This window comes from Lithobates pipiens, unplaced genomic scaffold, assembly GCF_037356315.1.
Source record: "Lithobates pipiens isolate NorthernLeopardFrog02 unplaced genomic scaffold, aLitPip1_a1.2 Scaffold_28, whole genome shotgun sequence".
In the NCBI taxonomy this organism is placed as follows: Eukaryota; Metazoa; Chordata; class Amphibia; order Anura; family Ranidae; genus Lithobates; species Lithobates pipiens.
This window is the reverse complement of record NW_027507789.1, coordinates 184,398,917-184,422,721: the sequence shown is the minus strand read 5'-3', so window position 1 is coordinate 184,422,721 and position 23,805 is coordinate 184,398,917. Positions and strand designations below refer to the sequence as shown.

The 23,805-nt window shown below is 42.9% G+C and overlaps 1 protein-coding gene across 1 annotated transcript in view; it reads left to right on the top strand.

The window, feature by feature from the left end:
- LOC143935912 (integrin alpha-IIb-like) overlaps positions 1 to 23,805 on the top strand; it is a 156,194-nt gene that overhangs the window by 44,096 nt on the left and 88,293 nt on the right. The window contains exons 6-8 of the mRNA XM_077460102.1: positions 4,045 to 4,090; positions 5,347 to 5,460; positions 14,525 to 14,569. Of these exons, the coding sequence (XP_077316228.1) occupies positions 4,045 to 4,090; positions 5,347 to 5,460; positions 14,525 to 14,569 (205 nt within the window). The remainder of the gene's footprint in view (positions 1 to 4,044; positions 4,091 to 5,346; positions 5,461 to 14,524; positions 14,570 to 23,805) is intronic.

Genomic DNA, 23,805 nt, shown 5'->3' with positions numbered 1-23,805 from the left:
GCTGGTCAAAGACCAGACCACTTTTTGCGATTCGGCACTGCGTCGCTTTAACTGACAATTGCGCGGTCGTGCGACGTGGCTCCCAAACAAAATTAACGTCCTTTTTTTCCCACAAATAGAGCTTTCTTTTGGTGGTATTTGATCACCCCTGCGGTTTTTATTTTTTGCGCTATAAACAAAAATAGAGCGATCATTTTGAAAAAAACACATTATTTTTTACTTTTTGTAATAATAAATATCCCCCAAAAATATATAAAAAAACATTTTTTTCCCTCAGTTTAGGCCGATACGTATTCTTCTACATATTTTTGGTAAAAAAAATCGCAATAAGCGATTATTGATTGGTTTGCGCAAAAGTTATAGCGTTTACAAAATAGGGATAGTTTTATAGCATTTTTATTAATAATTTTTTATTATTTTTTTTTTTACTAGTAATGGCGGCGATCTGTGATTTTTATTGTGACTGCGACATTGTGGGGGACCCATCGGACATTTTTGACACATTTTTGGGACCATTGTCATTTATACAGTAATCACTGCTATATAAATGCAGTGATTCCTGTGTAAATGACACTGGCAGTGAAAGGGTTAACCAGTGGGTGGCAGTGTAGGGGTTAAGTGTTCCTAGGGGTGTGTTACTAACTGTGGGGGGGTTGGGCTTTCATTTAGTGTACACTGATCTCTGCTCCAATCACATGGAGCAGAGATCAGCGTCACTAGTTGCTAGGCAGAATGGAAAAATGTTGTTTATACAGCATTTCCTCCATTCGGCCGCTCCGTGAGACGATCGCGGGGATGCCCGCGGCGATCGAGTCCGCGGGTCCCGCGACCGGACTCACGGGGGTCCCGACCAGCGCGCTCCCGATGGCACGGCGGCAACGAATATTGGACGTACATGTACGCCAATATGCCTGCCCGTGCCATTCTGTCGACGTACATCGTCGTGCGCTGGTCGGGAAGTGGTTAAAGTGTACCTATGGTTTTGTAGCACACAACGTAAAAGATATTAGTATCCATGATTCTTTTCACTATGAAGGTTTTAGTGCAATTTAAACGAATGACACCTCCCACCAACAAGGCTCACCCTCTTAATAAAGTATATGTATGCTACTACAGAAGTTTTTAGCAGTTAGGTTGGAGATGAGTTAGGCATGTCAACCATTTTTAAAGGAAAGCTCCAGGGTGAAAACTGAAGGTGAAAATGGTTTTAGAACCAGACAGCAAATTACACATTCTTTCCTAATGTATTTTTCTGAATACAAGATGACCCTGTCACAAAAACGTATTTAATAGCATTACACAATTAATAGTGATAGCTGTTTTATGAATGATAATTTATCCCAGTACCAATGGTAAATGGGGGCATCAGATCCCTGCCCTCATCACCAACTTGTGACAAAGGACTAGCCAATTTCACACCACGCTGTCACTTATGCAAAAATGCCACTCTCATCTGCACCCTGCACAAAGATTTTTGAGCTTGTGGGACCACAATCTAGGTGCCAGCAGCCTGAGAGTGATCATCACTGGATTAAATTAATCAGTTAACCTGTCATGGTTATGCAGTAATCTTCCTCTGTCTGCTTACCTCTCCTCATGTGTTCAGACTAAGAAGCCAGCCACTTCCACCTGGTGGTTTTTATAACCTCTCCTCTAAGCATGGCTCAACCCCAGGCCCTATCAGGGAACCCTATTTTAACCTGTGCACTGCAAGCCAGCGGTGCTGATCAACCATTGTGTATTCACTGTGTGTTTGGCTTCCTGTTTCCTGCTTGCCATGTGTTCTACGTTTGTCTCTGTTACCGACCTTGGCGTGTTCTCGACTATTCCTGTCTGCTCGTGACCCTGACCTTTTGGCATGTCCTTGACTATCCCTGTCTGCCTGTGACCCTGAATCTTTGGCGTGTACTCTGTTGTTCCTGTCTGCTAGTTGTCCTGACCTCTGCCTTATCCCTTTACTATCCTTGTTGTTCCAGCCTGCTGTTTCCTTCTCCTGTAGTCTACCGTGAGCGTGAGCTGTGAGATCCTAGGGGCTGCGACCTGGAGCCAGACTGCAGCGCAGTCCATCCTCACCACTAGAGGCTCTGGTGAACACCTGCTGGCTCTTAGACTCCGCGCCCTGGGGAATCTATGCTCGAGCTCCCACTGGGATCTGTGTTATGATCCAGTAGACCTGCTTCCTAAACCTCCCTGGGTACTATCCGCAGCAGTCAGTCCCAGGGTCCACTATCTTAGCAGTGCACTTCCGATTCCTACAGAGTGCATCTGTCACCTGGTCTCAGGTGACCTGACATAACCCTTTAAACTCCAAACTGCCACCAGATCACTTTTGGGCCTATAAACCCTTCACAATATTAGCAAGCACAATTGTGAAAAATAAATGTCTGTACACACACTGTCACCATAGACAGGTATATTCAGAGATCTACTGTATAGAGTAGCGCTCTTCAAGAGACAGGGATTAATTTAGTTTGCATTAAAAGCTTAGGGACAAGGTTAACACTTTTCAAAATAAGGTTTAATAATGAAAAGGTGAAAAGGTGCAAAAAAAAAATAACTTACAGAAAAGGGGTGTTACAAGCAATGAAGAGACAATAAAACAACAGAGAAATAAAAAAGGGTTGGAAAAGAAGAATACTTGCAGTGTCTTTGATTTTAGCAGAGTTCAAGTTCAGTGCAAGGTGTTATTGGCTTTCATAACTTGACAGATGTTCCTTGGTTGATGGGGCATGAGCGCTGTCCAAATGTGGACGCATTCCACTTTTCTTCACATCAAGGGGGGTGTTGACAGAGACCATCTGACCAATCATCTGGTCTAAGGGGTGGTGGCTGGGATGTCACCACGTTTACGACCACTTCCAGGATACAGTTTTCTATAAGTAGTCATACCTCTGAATATCTACAGTTTGCAGTTTTCTAACCAGCAGATTATTGTCCAGTGTGAAATTTGCTTTGAAATATAAATATGGCAGGTTTCAGATGTCTACTTTACTTTGGAGGGATAAGGGATGGCAGTGGTTCTCCATATGATCTGACATAGGAGTGTCTGGACTTGAAAGGTTACACATTAACTGAGAAAAGTATATATGACTATATTCTGGCTGCACTGTTATTTTAGAAGTAAAAAAAAAAAAAAGGAGGGGAATTTTGGGACTTTAAATGAAGCACAAGTATGTGCCTCCATCCCGGTAATCGGTACGTAATAGGGGAAGTTTGGGACTTTAAAATGAAGCACTTGGATAATGGAGGTAGGTTTTTTGCATCATTCAACAAAAGTTAATCATTTAATCAACTTTTTTCTGGTAAATTTCCAGGCAGTCAGCAGCTGCATCCATTAGAGCATTTTGACAGCCTACAGGGCCAGCTGTGAAAATACATAGCCCCAGTAGAAGATCCATCCATTGTCACTGTGTAGCATGGATAGAGGAATCTGTTCATTTTTTGATCAGCCCATAAGATGAAAAAAATGATCGTTGTGTGGCCAGCTTAAGCCCTTGTACACACGGTCGGACATTCCGACGGAAAATGTCCAATCGGACCGTGTTGTTGGATAATCCGACTGTGTGTGGGCTCCATCGGACTGTTTCCGTTGGAATATCCGATGGACAAAGTTTTAGAGCTGGGCTATAAAACTTTCCGACAACATGATCCGATCGGACTTTGTCCGATTGTGTGTAGAGAATTCCAAACAGACAAAGTGCCATGCATGCTCAGATCAAATTACTAACAAAATAACGTCATCACGTTACGTACGATCGGATTTTCCGACAACTTTGTCCGACCGTGTGTATGCAACACAAGTTTCGGACAAAATCCGTCTGACAAAATCCGACGGATTTTGTTGTCAGAATGTCCAACCGTGTGTACAAGGGCTTAGAGGTATTTCAAAGTGAATGCCTTTGAAAACATGCTGCATTTACCTCTCAACACAAGCCCTTGGGCAGCTATGCACAACCATATAAAGGATGTTTACTTCAAGCTTTTTCAGGTACTGTTGATTAAGCAACTGTACAAAGTTCTCTTTTTCTTCTTTTTTTTTTATAGGAAGGTGTTTTGCTAGCTGGAGGACCTGGCGGGTATTATTTTGATGGTAAGTAGCAGTAGCTTTATAAAAAGCACATTTTAGGTTTCTTTATTTCTATCAGTGTCCACATACTCAAAATAAAATGGCCAATGTGCAGAATAAGCCAATGACCTTTATAAATAATGCAACCAAAACAATACGCTTTTCCCCTGATAGTATAGATATGCAAGCCTCTGTTCCATGAGGACCTTGAACTGTGACCCTAGTGCTTTTCTATATACTGTGGGGAAAATAATTATTTGATCCCCTGCAGATTTTTTAAGTTTGTCCACTTACAAAGAAATGAAGGGTCTATAGTTTTTATCATAGGTGTATTCTAAATGGTAAAGACAGAATATGAATGTGCTTGCCAACAAGGGTTTCTCCACCAAGTACTAAGTCATGTTTTGCTTGGGGATCAAATACTTATTTTATCACCTGAACTGCAACTCAATTTATAACATTTGTATCATGTATTTTTTCTGGAATTTTGGTTTATAGTCTGTCTCTATCATTTAAAATACACATATAATAAAAATGATAGACCCTTCATTTCTTTGCAAGTGGGCAAACTTACAAAATCTGTAGGGGATCAAATTATTATTTTCCCCACTGCACATATCTAAATCCATAAACGTACCATATTGCACCTTTCCATTCTTTAGATGTGGTGCCTACTTTGTTTTCAGACTTTTTTCCCTTAGTTTCACCTTGTCATCCTGCCAGTAACCCACTTCCTGGCCTAAGGTGACAACATTCACTGCCTGTAATGCATTAGGGTAATAAAGGCTCATCGGCTAGACTTGCTTTACCAGGAAAACCTTCCCACTACTCCTTGCTTGTGAAGTTCTCATGCAATGGCCATCTTATGTCTAATAAAGGCTATGTTCAGCCAAAATTGATGTTTTTGGTGTCTGATGGATGCTGCCAGACAGCCTCACTCTTTGACTTATTACATTTTTCTTGGCCTCCAGCAAAAGACACTGTGTGAAACTAAAGATCTTATCAAAAACCGAATAAAAATGTAAAAGTTGATTGAAGCAGATGGCAACATTATTTTTGGTTTTGGTGTTTCCTGTAAATCTGGCTTTGCAGCAATGACTATATTTAGTTACATTCTAAGATATTTTATAGCACATTTAAGTTGCATCTCTAATGCTTTAAACTTTGACATAGTGGTGTTTAAGTAGAAACCCCAATTAGTGAGTTAAATGTTTACCCAATCAATGAGCATTTTCATTATATTCTGGTGTCCGTGCCTCATTGTTTTTTCTGTCATCCAGGACTCTACGTTACAATCCCTCTTTCTAGTATCCTGGGAAATTCTGCAGCCATAAGAGAATTTTCTGACCTCTACATGTCAGAGGAAGTTTCGTATTCATCTAACGCCTATAAAGGTATAAAAACTTGAGCGGGTTCATAGGGTATATAAAGAGTTTTATGCAGCATTTATAGCAATATATCTCTTAGCTCTTGTACACACGGTCGGACATTCCGACAGAAAATGTCCAATCGGACCGTGTGGTCAGATAATCCGACCGTGTGTGGGCTACATCAGACTTTTTCCGTCGGTATGTCCGACCAACAAAATTTGAGAGCTGGATGTAAAATTTTCTGACAACATGATCCAATCGGACTTTGTCCAATTGTTTGTAGAGAATTCCAATCGGACAAAGTGCCAAGCATGCTCAGATCAAATTACGAGACCAAAGCTATTGGCTACTAGCCTGAATGTAGTCCCGTCATAACGAAGTAACGTCATCACGTTCCGAACGATCGGATTTTACGACAACTTTGTCCGACCGTGTGTATGCAACACCAGTTTCGGACAAAATCCGTCGGAATGTCCGACCGTGTGTACGGGGGCTTAGACATCTCAGCCAAGCTACAGTATTGATGAGACTAACCAAGTGTTTGGTTTTATCGCTGCTGTAGATGTAAATTAGCACTAGTATCATTACACTGGATAATAGTTTATTATAGCATATTATAGCAAATGAGCCTGGTAGTCTACATATAACCAAACCTTTTTCAGAATCGGGAAGGGTTTAAAGTGGAGGGCCACCCTAAAATAAAAAAAATATTAAAAAAATGATATTCTTAAAAAAAATAAAAAATATATATTTTTTTAACTTACCAGAAACCCCTGTTACTTCCTAATCTGCCTCTTCCTATTCCACGGTGCTGCCTCCTCTTCGGCGATCGGCCCCGTTACCTTCTGGGACATGTGTGTGTCCCAGAAAACAATAGGGCCATTCACAAAGTGCCGCGTGACTCGCGCATGTGCAGTGGGAAACGGGCAGTGAAGCCGCAAGGCTCCACTGCCTGTTTATCTTCATTAAGATGGCGGCGCCAACAGCCGATCTGATGGACGGATCAGCCTCCGGGAGGTCGACATCGCGGGCTCGCTGGACAGGTAAGTGTTCTTTTTAAAAGTCAGCAGCTACAGTGTTTGTAGCTGCTGACTTAAAAAAAAAAAAAAAAAAACGCGGCCGAAACGCCCCTTTAACCTCTGTCAAGTTTATATTGTTAGAAAGAAACAGAAACGGGAGGCTCTAAGGCCGCGTACACACGCGCGGACTGTTCGCCCAACTTTGTCCGCTGAACAGTGTTTGGGCGGACAGTCCGCTCGTGTGTGGGCTTTCAGCAGACAGTTTCAGCGGACAGTTGGACGGACAAGGTTTTTCGGAAATTCCGTAAAACTGTCCGCTGAAACCTTGTTTCAGCGAACAGTCCGCTCGTGTGTAGGCTTGTTCGTCAAACAAAGTTGCGCGCATGCTCAGAAAGGATTTTCACGCCGAAAGCTATAATGCAGTGTATAGGACGTCGTATTTTTCGTCCCGTCGTACGTGCCGTTCACGTCATCGCGCACGGTTTCAGCAAACTGTTCGTCCGTCGTGTGTGGCCATGTCCGTCCATGCTAAGTTTGAGCGGACTGTTTGCCGAAACTGTTGGACGGACAAAGTTGGGCGAACAGTCCGCGCGTGTGTACGCGGCCTTAGAGTAACAGTAGGTTAACAGTTAAAGTGCTACTAAACCCAGGACCCTGCATTCACTATATCTGGTCTACCACAGTACACAGAACATGGAAATACAATTATTTTAGTAAATATGAACTGCCACATACCTTTTCTCATCAACAATATATAGAAGTCTAGTGACTTCTAATGCCGCGTACACACGATCGGATATTCCGACAACAAAATCCTGGATTTATTTCCAACGGATTTTCAACGGAAGTTCAATAGCCAGTGCAGCTCTTCTGCTTGATTCCGAGCATGCATGGAATTTTGTGTGTCGGAATTGTGTACACACGATCGTAATTTCCGAGAACGGATTTTGTTGTCAGAAAATTTGAGATCCAGCTCTCAAATTTTTGTTGTTGGAAATTTCCGACAGCAAATGTCCGATGGAGCCTATACATGGTCGGAATTACAACAAGCTCACATCAAACATTTGTTGTCGGACAGACCGAACGTGTGTACGCGGCATTTCAGTGTTTGGCCGAGCACTGGTTAAAGCTTGTAGGAGGAGTTTTCATTCTCCTCTGACTGTCCTATGAGGCTGCATGGCACCTGAACCCCTGTCTCAGGGCCGGTGATAAGGCAGTACAGTTGACCCTCCTGTACAGGGACCAAGCCCAATCGGTTCAAAAGGTGGGTCCGGGTACCTGCCGATCAGGAAGGCCAGCTGTATTGCCTTGGGACTCTTATGAATCCCCCTGCAGCACTGCCTGATGGCTTTCTCCCTCTGGCTGACGGAGGCAATATGCCACCTCACCATCTGATTTAACCCCACGTGGTTGCAGGGCACTTGCAGGGCACTTGTAGAGCAGCACAATTTACGTGAATGGGTCAATTTTGTCGTGCAGAGTATTGAAATAATGCATTGGACACTTCTTGTATACAGCAATACGCTTTACTTTCATGGAAAGAAATCGCAGAACATGTCTTTTCATGGAACAGAAAGCAGGAATATAAGAGAACACAAACACTAAGAAAGATAACACTTCCTCTGATTACATTACCATAGATACACACTACAGTGCTACTTGCTGGATAGATAGGTATAATGCATACGGTATACAGTTGTGCTCATAAGTTTACATACCCTGGCAGAATTTATGATTTCTTTGCCATTTTTCAGAGAATATGAATGATAACACAAAAACTTTTCTTTTACTCATGGTTAGTGTTTGGCTGAAGCCATTTATTATCAATCAACTGTGTTTACTCTTTTTAAATCATGGCAACAGAAACTACCCAAATGACCCTGATCAAAAGTTTACATACCCCAGTTCTTAATACCGTTTATTGTCCCCTTTAAGATCAATGACAGCTTGAAGTCTTTTGTGGTATTTGTGGATGAGGCTCTTTATCTTCTCAGATGGTAAAGCTGCCCATTCCTCTTGGCAAAAAGCCTCCAGTTCCTGTAAATTCTTGGTAACAATTCTTGCTGACCAACCATCAACACAGGAATCTTTTCTGGACACTAGGAGCCCTCCGGACCACCAAAACAGATGAGCTTATGTCCTTCTTGCTTCTTGTAAGCGTGTATGTGTACCTTGCCATCAAAGCCCTGATTTTAATACTGCACTTAGGTGGTGCTTCCGGCGTTCTCCCTTTTTATCTTTCCTGTAAATTCTTGGGTTGTCTTGCATGAATTGCACGTTTGAGATCTCCCCAGAGTGGCTCAATGATATTGAGGTCAGGAGACTGAGATGGCCACTCCAGAACCTTCACTTTATTCTGCTGTATTCAATGACAGATCGACTTGGCCTTGTTTTTTTGTTTATTGTCATGTTGGAATGTCCAAGTACTTCCTATGTGCAGCTTCCTGGCTAATGAATGCAAATGTTCCTCCAGTATTTTTTGATAACATACTGCATTCATCTTGCCATCAATTTTGACCAAATTTCCTGTACCTTTGTAGCACACACATTCCCAAAACATCCGCGATCCACCGCCATGTCTCACAGTAGGAACGGTGCACCTTTCATCATAGGCCTTGTTGACTCCGTTCCAAATGTAGCGTTTATGGTTGTGGCCAAAAAAGCAAAATTTTGGTCTTATCACTCCAAATTACTTTGTGCCAGAAGGTTTGAGGCTTGTCTCTGTGCTGTTTGGTGTATTGTAAGCGGTAGGGTTGCACCGATACCACTTTTTTAAGGCCGAGTACAAGTACCAATACTTTATTTCAAGTACTCGCCGATACCGATTACCAATGCTTTTTATTTTTATGTCATGTGATAGTTTTCAAAGCAAAATACAGACTGATGATATCTTTGCAGCAATGATAGCTGGCACTGACTGATGGGCACTGATATACAGCACTGATGGCTAGCACTGATAGGTGGCACTGACTGATGGGCACTGCCACTAATATGCTGGCTCTGATAGATGGCATTTATGGGCACTGATAGGTGGAACTTATGGGCAATGATAGGTGGAACTGATGGGCAGGCAGTGGCAATGAAATGCAGCACTGATTGCATTGGCAATTGCTGGCAGCCTGGCATGATAAATGAATGATGAGAGACAATCAATACCAGTTTAAACTTTCTGCAGTATACAAGTGCTGCGATGCCCATCTTGGTACACCCTGCATTCGGCCTCAGTAAGAATTAGTCAGAAGGCAGCAGCGGACATCTTGTTACACCCAGCCTATATAGCTAGTGAACTATATGGGCTGGGTGTAACAAGATGTCCACTGCCGCCTTGTGACTGCTGCTTACTGAGGCTGACTGCAGGGTGTACTAAGATGGGCGTTGCGCTGTTCAATCTGTGATGGAGACCGGGGGATGTCAATTCCGTTAACGAATATGATGGCTCGGATCACCAATGCAGCGATCCACACCCCCTCCCCTGGCCAGCTTACCTTCTGCTACTGCCAGCCTGCCAGGACTCGCTATGCGCTCTGCCCACTGACTTCCGGGAGCCGCCTCTTCATGCATGCAAAGGTATCGGCTCAGGCATTGGGAGCACATACCTGGGCAAATACTCAGTATCGGCACCAATACCGATACTAGTATCGGTATCAGTGCAAACCTAGTAATCGGGATACTTTGTGGCATTTGCATAGTAATGGCTTTCTTCTGGCAACTCGACCATGCAGCCCATCTTTCTTCAAGTGCCTCCTTATTGTGCATCTTGAAACACCACATGTTTTCTGTCCTGTATTTCACCTGAAGTTATTTGGGTTTTTCTTTGCATCCAGAACAATTTTCTGGCAGTTGTGGCTGAAATTTTAGTTGGTCTACCTGACTGTTGTTTGGTTTCAACAGAACCCTAATTTTCCACTTCTTAAATAATTTGAACACTGCTAATTGGCATTCTCAATTCCTTGGATATCTTTTTTATATCCCTTTCCTGTTTTATACAGTTCAACTACCTTTTCCCGCAGATCCTTTGACAATTCTTTTACTTTAAAACAAAAACTTGTTCAAAAGTACCACCACGCCGCCAAAAGTAACCTAAATGTACAACAGCTGCTACTTTAAATAAAATAAATATAAATAAGCATTTACAGTAAAAACGAAAGTAAATAGTAGCACTAAACAGTATGAAGAAATAAACCCAGTGGCAGGTGATAGTGATCAACACCAGTGGCGGCTGGTGGTCAAAATTTTTTTTGGGGGGGCGCAAACAAGCTGAAAAAAAAACAATTGTAGCCTCACTGTGTCCATCAAATGCAGTCACTGTACCATCAAACGCAGCCACTGTGCCATCAAATGCCGCCACTGTGCCCATCAATTATCCCCACTGTACCCATCAAATGCAGCCACTGTACCATCAGACACAGCCACTGTGCCCATCAAGTTCCGCCACTGTGCACATTAAACTCAGCCACTGTGCCCATCAGATGCTCCCACTGTGCTATCAAACGCTGCCACTGTGGCACCAAATGCTCCCACTGTGCCCATTGAATGCCGCCACTGTGCCCCTCTGCCCACCATCTGCCCGGCACTTACCCTGTCTCAGTGGGGCAGCGGGTGACTGCAGTGAGTGATTTCCTCCATGTCCTCGATGTCTTCTCCCGTCCTCTCCTATGATTGGATGCTAGATAGGCGTCCAATCACAGCGCCTGTTGTTTCAGCCAGGTGATGGGTAACAGAGTGTTAGGTATTTTCTTCCCTTCTGTCATATTCATTGATTAATTTGCCTTTGACATATTACAGGGTCAGCTCCTGTTCAGGTCTGGTTTCTAAAGAGTTAATATGTTGACGTTGATGTCCTCTCTGATGGCGCGTATCTGCTTTATAATTTCTAGCATAGCTTTCACGTGGTCACACATATGCTGGCCTTCTTCTAGTCTCATCTTGTACAACTTTTTTAGTATAAATAGCTGGCTGTTTAGGCTTAAACACTCATGCAGTTTCTGTAATGAAGTCCATATACCTTTGGCCATTTTCTCTGTTCTTATGTGGATAAGCTGGTCATCTTGCACTAATAAGCTTATAGCCACTGTCTATCCTTCCTGTCCCATTCCTCCATCTCTACATTTGTGGGTCTGTCTTTATTCAGCACTTGTCATAAGTCATCCTTGTTCAGAAGTATCTCTAGCTTAATCTTAAACTGGTAATTGCCATTGTTCAGCTTTGCAATTGCAAACTTCACATCTGAACCGCTTGCTATCTTTCAGTAGCTTATATACAGTACTCACTGTTGCAGAGTTCTCTTTCCAGTGCCTGGATGCAGCTGGGTTTGCTGGGCTCATAACCTGCTGTGCAGAGTATTGAAATAATGTGTACTTGTATGCTCCTTGTTCCTGTTCCATTGAAAAGACATGTTCTGACATTCCTCCATGAAAGTAAAGAATATTGCTGTATCCAAGAAGCTTCCAGCTACTTATTTCAATACTCTGAACAACAGGTTCTGCCATGGCTGTAAAGCATAGCATCGCAGCTGGGCCATTTTAGTAAAAATATAATTTTATATTTTCAGAAGGGACTCTATCAGGTAGGCTGTATGTGGCCTTGTGATTTCTAACAGCAGACCTGCTCGGTCTGGACAGTGCTGATTGGTCCTGTGCCGATCACATGCACCCTCCCCCTCAAAAATAACTCTCTAGCAATACACACCAAGCTGAGCATGTACAGAGTCCCCCCAAGGCTCTGTACCATCAGGAGAGGGATTGGGGACTGTGGAATAAGGGGAGGATCAGAGAAGACAAGATCAAACAGCCTTTTTACACAATTCACGGATTAACCCCCTAGGTTCCACAGTGAGCATAACAAGCATGCTTTACTGCATATACAGATTGATATTGGTGTTATGGATTTAGTAACACTTTAAGTTCAACGGACTAGCTAATAGCCAGAATAACATTAAAAGCACACCATGGGAAACAGGTTATGCAGTTGCCATCAGTGTATAGATTGCTTTTATAGTATCTTGTCCAGCTACTTGCTCTGTATTGGATTTGTCCAACATATAGGAGATGATAATTCCTGTTTTCAAAAGCTAAAGCCCCATACACACTATCAGATTATCTGCTGAGTTTTTCCTTCAGATTTACCAAAACCATGTAGTAGAAGGGCCTGCCTGATTGCATACACATTGAAACTCCTAAGGTTTGTCCTCATATTATATGGTTTTGGTAAATCTGAAGGAAAAACTCAGCAGATAATCTGATAGTGTGTATGGGGCTTAAGAGATCTCCTCTAAGTGTATCCGTTAGGGAGTGTACACCAGCATGAAGAGACTCAACTGAAGTTGTTGCCAATTTGACAATCAATGACAGTAGAGCTAAGTGTGTTTATTGCCCACACTGCTCAATAGAATATTGGAACAGGTCATGTTAGTAAACCTCAACCCCCTCTTTAGAGGGGGTTGAGACTAGTATACTAGTATACTAGGTCATAGACTAGTATACAGATAAATTCACATGCAATCAGTACATTCACACTAAATTAATTAACACACATGGTAATTAATCCCGTCACTGACATCCTCATTGTTATGATAGTTACTGGTCTGCCCATGCGATGAATGCATATTGGGACTCCAATCAGAAATAGGACCAAACCAATTTACAGAATAAAACCATTATAGAATGTTAACCTTTATTCTATGTAAATCTAATTTACTGTATACCATTCTGCAGGTACTATTAGAGGACCACATGTTTCTGCTTCTTTTTAAGATGGATTCCACCTGGGGAATCCATCTTGGGGATAGCCACAGGTGACTGGGATTCAAGACATACGAGCTAACGAGGAGGACTGCATTCCCCCCCTTTTTACACAGGATTTCTTTCTTATATGTGGACAAGTTTGTATTGTCATCTGTGTCCCTGCTGGTGAGATTCACCCTCTCGGTTTGTCCTGGTGACCATTATCACCAAGACAGAAAGTAATGGAGAACACAATATTTTTCACCAGACAAGAGGTGAAGACAAATCCTCCAATGGGGCCCAGTTACGTTGATTGCTGCCTTAAAGCAAATTGCCCCCACTTTGCAGAGATTTCATCTTACTTCCTGTTGTATCCCTTGAATAGAAGGTGAAGGGAAATCTCCACAACTGATATAGACAGCAGAAAGTAAACTGACGGGGATTTCAGCACTTACCTATTCAAAAACTGAAAAAAGACTGTACTTACATTTAGTGGAAGAAAAGCCTAATGCCATGTACACACGACCGGACTTTTCGACGGACTAGGTCCGACGGTCTTCCCGATGGACATTCGCCTGAGGACTGGACTTTCCAAACGAGCGGACTTGGCCACACGCAAGCACACCAAAGTCCAACAGATTCGACCGTGATGACGTACGACCGGACTAGAATAAGCAAGTTCATAGCCAGTAGCCAATAGCTGCCTTAGCACCGATTTTCGTCCGTTGGACTAGCATACAGACAAACAGATTTTTCGACCGGACTCGAGTCCGTCAGAAAGATTTGAAACATATTTTATTTCTAGATCCGTCTGACTTTTGGGGAAAAAAAGACACACAATCGAAAAGTCTGCCGGATTCCGGTCTGCCGGACCTAGTCTGCCGGTGAGTCTGATCGCGTGTACGCGGCATTAGTCTAACTATAAAAATATTTTGTCCCCTTCCTGATACCTATCCTACCTAACTTGTATATAAAAAGGTGCGTCCTTAACTATTTTTAAAATGCTCTGGTCCAGTCCTGTGATCCTGCAGGTCCAGCTCTGGGGTTTCTTGACAACGGTATAGAATTTCAGGAGCCATCACATTACCAGCAGGCTCCCATGGCCCAGCTGTTGTTGGTGCTCCCTACACTCTACCTTCAGCAGCTATTCGCTGACACAGAGGAGCCAGAGCTGCGGGTTCACATGACTGGACTGGAGCAGATCAAAAATCAGTACATTCACACATCTTCTCCTTTTATACAGATTTTAGATAGACGGAATGGGGAGAGAACCTTTTTAAGAACAATTTAAATGCTGAAAATGTGATATTTTTTTTTTTATAATTTGGATTAATTTATTTCTTTCAGGTTTTGCAGTTGCTTATGGTGAATTTACAGGGGATGACTCTCCAGGTAGGGTAAAGGATAGAGATGCTGTATTGATGTTAACAGAATATTTTGAAAACTAGAATCTTCCACAGTCCACGCCATATCTGTCCCACAATAAAGCCTATCAAGGCAGTAGACCTAGTGATACATGACCTTCTATGCAAATCAGGAGTCCCTAAACCTGGTGCACATAATATGACACTATTGACCTACAACTCAGTAACTATAACACTGCCCCCCTAAAATTATTTCTTTCTAGAAGTCATTAATTGAATGGAAAGACGTTGGCTCTGATTTTTGAACCGGAGGTTGCCAAATCCATAGAGAGGAAGACACTATACAAAAAAAAAGGCATGTGTAGGCACCTCTGAGTGACTGTGTTTATTCTGGCTATGTTGGCTTCATGGGTTTTACTGTGGGACAGGTTTGCTTTAAATTAACATAAGTCTGTGAAGAGGTAAATATTGTATGTGGTTGGAAAAAGAAGAAACCCCCTAGGGTGGGACTTTAAGGGCACTACCAAAGAAATCAATGATATAAAATAAAACATTTATTGAAAAAGTATGTCATAGACAAAAATACTGAACATGGTCATGAATACTAGAAAAGGATAATATACAACAACTGGAGATGCAATATCCTGTATCCGATGCTTTTCAGAGCTGATTGTCGTCTCTTTCATCAGGGATTAACAGGGTGTATATAATCAATGAAATTCAAATACAGTCAACAGTATGTGTCGGTTCATACTACAGCGACTTGGCATCTGACTTGTCACACCTCAAGTCACTGGACATAAGAAAATCCATTGAAGTGAATGAGAACTGTCTTAATGTACACTACTGAAGTCGCTCCGACTTCAGAAAAGGTTCCTGTACTACTTCAAGGCAACTTCTAGGCGACTTGTACCCATAGAATTCAATGGAAGTTGCCTCCAAGTCGGATCTCCAGCTATATTGAAGCGACTTTACAGGCAAACCCCAGAGAGATGATTACAGCCAAAGTCGCCTGTCCTGGAGGCAACATTAAGTCGCGCTGAAGTCGCCTCTAAATCGCCTTGCAAAGTCGCGCTGTAAGTCGGGTTGCCCCTGTGTGAACAGAGCCTTAGTTTAAATATTTCTCTAGTCACATACAAATATGAGAGAAACCTATGTTCAACAACTCACATCTGGTTCAGTTGTATAGGCATGAAAAATCCATGTTCACATTAAAAACACTGTCACGTGAAATCTCCAGCGACTCTGCCCACTTTGTGCCTGCTTTAAGATAAATATTTGCAATAGAAAATGATAAAAGGATGGGACTATGCCCAACCGAAAGAAAGAATTGGAAAAAGGGTCTGGACAAGTCCTTATAGAAAACACCCCCCGAACACGGGGGCCTGAGAGAGGGGAGACCTGGGAAAGAAGCAGATAGACAAATAGATGTATATACAGTATCTCACAAAAGTGAGTACACCCCTCACATTTTTGTAAATATTTTATTATATCTTTTCATGTGACAACACTGAAGAAATTTGCTACAATGTAAAGTAGTGAGTGTACAGCTTGTATAACAGTGTAAATTTGCTGTCCCCTCAAAATAACTCAACACACAGCCATTAATGTCTAAACTGCTGGCAACAAAAGTGAGTACACCCCTAAGTGAAAATGTCCAAATTGGGCCCAATTAGCCATTTCCCTCCCTAGTGTCATGTGCCTCATTAGTGTAACAAGGTCTCAGGTGTGAATGAGGAGCCGGTGTGTTAAATTTGGTGTAATCGCTCTCACTCTCTCATACGTTCAACATGGCACCTCATGGTAAAGAACTCTCTGAGGATCTGAAAAAAAGAATTGTTGCTCTACGTAGAGTTGACATAGGCTATAAGAAAATTGCCAAAACCCTGAAACTGAGTTGCAGCACGGTGGCCAAGACCATACAGCGGTTTAACAGAGCGGGTTCCGCTCATAACAGGCCTCGCCATGGTTAACCAAAGAAGTTGAGTGCACGTGCTCAGCGTCATATGCAGAGAATGTCTTTGGGAAATAGACGTATAAGTGCTGCCAGCATTGCTGCAGAGGTTGAAGGGGTGGGGGGTCAGCCTGTAAGTGCGCAGACAATACACCGCACACTGCATCAAATTGGTCTGTGTGGCTGTTGTCCCAGAAGGAAGCCTCTTCTAAAGATTATGCTCAAAAAAGCACGCAAACAGTTTGCTGAAGACAAGCAGACTAAGGACATGGACTACTGGAACCGTGTCCTGTGGTCTGATGAGACCAAGATAAACTTATTTGGTTCAGATGATGTCACGTGTGTGTCTTACCTACAGTCAGGCATGGTGGTGGGAGTGTCATGGTCTGGGGCTGCATGAGTGCTGCCAAGGCCAGGATATATAAAAGAAAATCAGCTGGCCTTTATATAGCCTGGCCATGCTCAATGGCAATATGGCCACTGACAGGCCGGTCATGTCTTTTCAGGTCTGGAGTTTAACATCAGTAAGTAAACTTTTTTTTTCATCCTCTGTTACCATTTTGTTGACTGATGGAACATGACGTTCCTCTCCTGAGTGTTATTTATCTAGTGTTATTCCCTGTTTTATTCCCTGTTTCAAAAGGTTAATGTCCTTTTTTGAGCATTAGATATATATAAACTCAGGGATGTGTACTGTCTGTCTTTCCACAGCAGCAATACTTACTTCAGAATTTTGGGTTCCTTTTCAGCAGTTGCTGATTTTCAACCTTCCCAGGTCCGATAGTGACCCTATATGCTAGGTATGGTATCACCAGCATTTTTCTATTGTTCACTTAGCATTTTTTTGTACTTTGTTGTACTTATATACATATACACATCTGTATATACATCTATTTGTCCATCTGCTTCTTTCCCAGGTCTTCCCGCTCTCAGGCCCCAGTGTTTTTGGGGTTTTTCTATAAGGACTCCTCTAGACCCTTTTTCCAATTCTTTGTTTGGGTTGGGCAGAAACCCCTCATTTTTTCACAATCATATTTTTTCAGAAACAACTGTTTTTTACAATGGAGCATTTTCATTGGAAAAATTTATCTTAAAGCGGTAACCACCTGCAAAGGAAAAGGCATAATGAGCTAGTATGCACCGTATACTAGCTCATTATGAAATACTTACCTTAGAACGAGGCCCCGACATCTGGCCCGATCCACGCCGAGGGAGCTGACATGCTCCCTCTGCGTTTCTTCCGGGTATCGCGGCTCCGGCGATGTGAGTGGCCGGAGCCGCGATATCGTCACTCCCGCGCATGCACGCGGGAGATTTCATCCCGGCCAGGTCCGGCGACTGCCGGGGCTTTCAGCCGAGAATCCCCTTGTGCGCATGCGCCGCTGCAGTCAGCGGCGCATACCGAGGGGAATATCTCCTAAACCGTACAGGTTTAGGAGATATTTTTTTATGTTCCAATAATTTTTATTAAAGTTATCTTTTTTCCATCAATAACAAGGGTTCACTTCTATACATATTTAGATCACTTTCATAGTACAGTCGTGAATCTCAGATCCATGCGCACAATGCCATAGGTATTCATATTATAACACACATCAACAAACAGGTAAATTATATATCAACCAACCTTTACCTGCCAGGACTATTCAATAAATATCAAACAATATTAACAAAAGCCTTTGTGGTTTACCATAAAAAATTGTCGTGAGTTGGAGATCTGTAAGCTAGATCTGAGTGGTAAGAGTCATGTAATAGTGAGCGCTTGCTGTTTTAGACGCTCCCTAAAGTCCACTTTCACCCATTCTAAATCCAAACTATGGGAACAAAGTGGCCCTGTTCACAAAAGGTAGAGTATAAGAAGAAAAGAAACAAAGGAGAAAAGAAAAGAAAAAAAAAAAAGTAGAGCAGAAGAAGAAGGGAAAAGAAAAAGGAGTAAAAAAGAGAGAGAGTATATAGACGATCCCCACGCTCCAGCCCACTAACCCCCCCCCTCACGGTGACTGAAGATATCTAACCCAGGGACTCCATGTCTTTTCAAATCGGTTTTGTTGGTCTCGGAGAATACTAGTCAATTTTTCATTAATCATGATCCAGGAAATTTTATTTTTGACAAGCGCCAGGTTTACTTGAGGGGTTTTCCATGCTCGCGCTATGGCAATCCTAGCTGCCAAAAAAATGTAAGAAATAAGGGATCTGAGGTGTTTAGATAGGTTACTTGAGAGGTCAGAAAATAGCGCTGTTTTAACATTTTTAGGTATATTCACTCCAGTCACCGAGTACACCAAATTAAAAATTCTTATCCAGAATCTATTGACTTTTGGACAGGACCACCATATGTGGAACATTGTTCCCTCTTGACCGCACCCTCTGAAGCAGAGGGGCGAAGCCTCTGGGTATATTTTGGCTATCCGCGCTGGCACCAGATACCAACGCGACAGTACTTTATAACCAGCCTCCACAAGGGAGGTGTTCAAGATTCCCCTGTGCACCCCGGCCGACCACTTGGACCAAACATCCCCGTCAATCGTCTCCCCCAAGTCCACTTCCCAAGCTGTTTGATAAGGGAGCTTAGAGTTTCGGACTGTTAGCAAGGCGTACAACTCTGAGATGCTTCCCCGTGCCCCAGGCGCTTTGAGGCATTTATTTTCATAAAGTGTTCTAGCGGTGATATCTCCCTGACTTTGGCCAAGTGATTGAATATAGTGAATAATTTGAGAGAATCGAAATGTCTCCGTCAAAGGCATTTCAAGGGTGTCCCGAAAATAAGAAAGTTTTTTGATGCCTCTATGGTCTATAAAATGTGCTATCCTGAACAGGCCTTTATTGGTCCACCAAGAAAACTGTTGCGGGTGCTGCCCTGGGGGAAAGTGCGGGTTACCAAAAATCGGAGCCACTGGGATATGTGGTGACCGTAAAGGGTATATTTTGCACACCCTATCCCATAAGTCCAAAGAGTGGGAGAGGGAAGGGCTCAGGATGGCCCTACGCTCTCTAGGGGGTAACCACATTAAAAGATCCATGGGGAGGGGAGAACACGCCTGAGCCTCTAAATTAACCCAGTCCGGTCGGTAGGTGGTAGAGTAGATGTGATGAAGCTGTGTCAGTTGAGCCGCTCTATAGTAGTGTAAAAAGTGTGGAACCCCCAATCCTCCCTGCCCCTTTGCGGCATACAAGGAAGATCGGGACACCCTGCAGCCCCCTTTGCTTCAGATAAATTGAAAGATTAATGATTGAAGTTGTTTAAAAAATGTTGCAGGGACTAGGACCGGGAGGGATCTAAAATAGTAAAGAATCCTGGGAAGGGTCATCATTTTAACAGTGCCTATCCAGGAAAGACCATGGTTCTGCCAATTCTGTAAATCCTCTGATGTAGAGGAGAGAAGGGGGGCGTAATTGGCCTCGTACAAGGTGGACACATTTGAAGTGAGCTTAATGCCAAGATAGGGGAGAGCCTGTTTGCTCCATCGAAATGGGAAAGAGGCCTGTACAGTGGTCTGGGTTGAAGCTGCTAGATTAATGTTCATGGCCTCCGATTTGGACTGATTAACCTTCAGGCCCGATACTGCTCCAAACTCTGAGAGAAGCGATGCCAAATTAGGTAATGTGGTGATGGGGTCCGTAACGAACAGCAGAAGATCGTCTGCAAATAATGCGCATTTATGATCTCTGCCTCCGCTAGTCACCCCATGTATGTTGGGATTGGCTCTGATAGCAATTGCCAACGTCTCTATAGCAATTATAAACAGAAGAGGCGACAAGGGACAGCCTTGTCTGGTTCCCGTTCTTATTTGTATTAAATCTGATTTGTGTCCAAAGGCGACAATATTAGCCGATGGGGTAGAATATAATTTAGATAATAATGAGAGAAAGTTAGGCCCAAAATTACATTGTCTCAGAATGTGGAATAGAAAGGGCCAAGAAAGGGAATCGAAGGCCTTGTGGAGGTCCAATGACAACAGCATGCCTCTTCTTGTGCCCAGGCCATCCCAATTAGAGTGGAGCAAAGATATTATGTCCACTGCCCTACGGATTTGATCCGCTGCCTGACGACCCGGGACAAATCCCACTTGGTCCACATGGATGTATTGTGCTAGGAAGGTGTTGAGTCTATTAGCATAAATTTTGGTTAACAATTTCAAATCCACATTAATAAGTGATATAGGGCGATAATTTGTTATGTCACTATGGTCTTTGGCAGGCTTTGGTATTAAACATATATTAGCTCTATTTAGATCTTCCCCCAGATGATCCCCTTCTCTTAAGGCCATGAAAAATTCCAATAGGTGAGGCGCTAGGATTTGGGCGAACTTCTTATAATAAGAGGCGGAGAAACCGTCAGGACCCGGTGTTTTAGCGGCGTGGGCTTGCTTTATTGCAGACAAAACCTCTTCCATGGTGATAGCCCCATCTAGTATTTCCTTATGGTGATCCGCAAGGGACGGTAGAGGCAAGTCTCTAATAAAGTCATTTATGACACCAGGTGATAGAGTCTCCGGCTCTCTGTACAAGGAGGTAAAATAGGAGTGGAAGAGTTTTAATATCTTTTGTGGGTTCTGCGTAAGAGACCCGTCAGGCTGTCTAATCTTCGGGACCATCCTACAGCGGGGTCTGGGGGTCAGCTTACGTGCCAACAGTGTTCCCGGTCTGTCTACTTGTGTGTACATTTTTGCTTGTGTCCATCTGACATTTTTCTCCGCCTTGGTTGTAAGACAAAGGTTTAGTTCCAGTCTCACCGAATCAATCTGAGCCCGCAGGTCTAGATCAGGATTGTCTTTATGTTGGGCTAGCAGGTTGGACAGCTCGCGACCCTTTTGGTTGATCAGAGACTCAGAGGTCTTTTTCAACCACGATGCGATCTGAATGAAATAGCCCCGGATAGTCGCTTTATGTGCCGCCCAAGTATTCGCCACAGAAGTATCCGTAGGATCATTCTGAGCAAAATACTCCGTGAGCTTTTGTTCAATTTCACTGCAAATCGAGGGGTTGCTAAGTAGTGAGTCATTTAATCTCCAAGGGGCCGGGCCTGAATAGCGTTGTAAAGAGTCACCAACTGCCCAAACGGCTGAATGGTCGGACCAAGTCACATCTATAATCTTACTTGCTTGAAACAGAGAAGTTGACGCTGGGACCGTGAAAAAGTGGTCTATTCTAGAATAGGTCTTATGGACGTGGGAATAAAATGTATAGTCTTTCCTGGATGGGTTAAGCTCTCGCCACAGGTCAATCAGGTTATGATAGTGCAACATTTTAGCCAATTTACAACCGATTTTTGGAAAGTGTCTCCGGGGGGCCGAGGGTCGTCCCGTTCTATCCAGCATAGAGTCTAGGGCTACGTTAGAATCCCCTCCAAACAGAACAGCACCCTGTAGGTCTGGGGTCACCTTGTGTAAGAGTTTCCGGAAAAAGGGCAGTTGTCCCTTGTTCGGGGCATAGTATGATAGTAATGAAACCAAGCTACCATCTAATCTACCCACCACCATCAGGTAGCGACCTTCCGGATCGGTCACAAGCTTTTCCAACGAAAAGGTCACCCGTTTAGAAAAACAAATGGCCACCCCTCCCGTCTTTCCCGGGCCATTTGCTAAATAAAATTGAGGGTAATAGTGGTGCAAAAAGGTGGGATTATATGTTGGTGAAAAGTGCGTCTCTTGAAGAAACAGCACATCAGCCTTTAACGATTTGTAATATTGGAAGGCCATTCTGCGTTTAACCGGGGCATTTATACCCTGGACATTGTGGGAGACGAATCCATAAGGTTGACTTCTATTAGCGGTCACCATGGTGCACAAGGGAAAAAAAACCTGTCACTTACTTGATCCCCAAGGAGTAAGGGGCAGCATTTCCCGCGAGGAGGAGTCCATGGGGGGGCCAGAGCCCAGAGCCGTGGAGCCATAGCATAGTGGGGAACAAACACAAAAGGGTCAGTAAAGAGGTTAAAAAAGCAGATAGTGAAGATTAAGTGGCCCAAGGGAGAGCCACCTAACAAAAACAAAAGGTTTGTGTAAAACTGTACCAGTTCTACCAGAAAAAACATCATAAATCAAAGGGGATAATTACCCCAATTCCTTTCGGAAATGGTACACTGCACTCCGTCTGATTTCGGTCCCGTCACACTGTGAGAGGGCCGAAAGCAAACTGGGCGAATGACCGCCACTACTGGCCTCCGCCAATCCCTACAAAACTATCACACAAATGAACATAACATGTGGTAATGGTAAAGGAAGGGAGACCCCAACATCAAAGTAGTAAGCTATCAGTGCTGCATAAAAAAGGTCAACTTATTGCTTGCATAAGTAGGATAAAAGTACTTTCTTGGGGTCTTCCCGGTAAGTTAGCCTCCCATCAAACTAAACTAAAAAAAAAAAAATTCTAACTATAAAATCTCAGGCATTATAACGAAAACCACTGAAAAGTTCCAGCTCTTGATCCCGCCTACGGGGCGACAAAAAGTTTCGGAGGGTGACAGCCGTCACAATGATAAAAGAAAACGGAAGGGCCTCCATCACTTCAAGAGTTTTTGGGTTTAGGAGATATTTTTTTTACCTACAGGTAAGCCTTATTTTAGGCTTTCCTGTAGGTAAAAGTAAAAAAAATTAGTATACAACCACTTTAAAACAGGCACAAAGCGGGCAGAGTCGCTGGAGACTTCATGTGACAGTGTTTTAAATGTGAATATGAATTTTTCATACATATACAACTGAACCAAATGTGAGTTTCTGAACATATGTTTCTCTCATATTTGTATGTGACTAGAGAAATTAACTTACTGTTGACTGTATTTGAATTTTATAGATTATATACATCCTGTTAACCTATGATGAAAGAGACAACAATCAGCTCTGAAACACGTCAGATACAGGATATTGTATCTACAGTTGTTGTATATGATCCTCTTCTGGTATTCATGACCATGCTCAGTATTTTTGTCTATGACATACTTTTTCAATAAATTGTTTTTTATTTTATTTAATTGATTTCTTTGGTAATGCCCTTAAAGTCCCACTCCTATGGGGTTTCTTCTTTTTCCTGTCTCTATGGGATGTGGCACACTGGGAATTTTATATCATTAGAACCCCCTTCATATTGTGGTTATTCATTTGATGCTGGTTTCAATGTCTTATAAATGTCATGTTTAAAGCCTATCGTGAGCATGTGTGCCTCAATATCATGGCATCATTAGGAAGTCAGGCTATTGGAGATTTAAGCTGGCCATACACCAGCAGGAATTTGTTCGAACATTCACACAGAAATTCTGAAAAATCACTTGTCAGAGCCAACTAATTTTGTTGAAAATCCCTTAAATTTTTGTC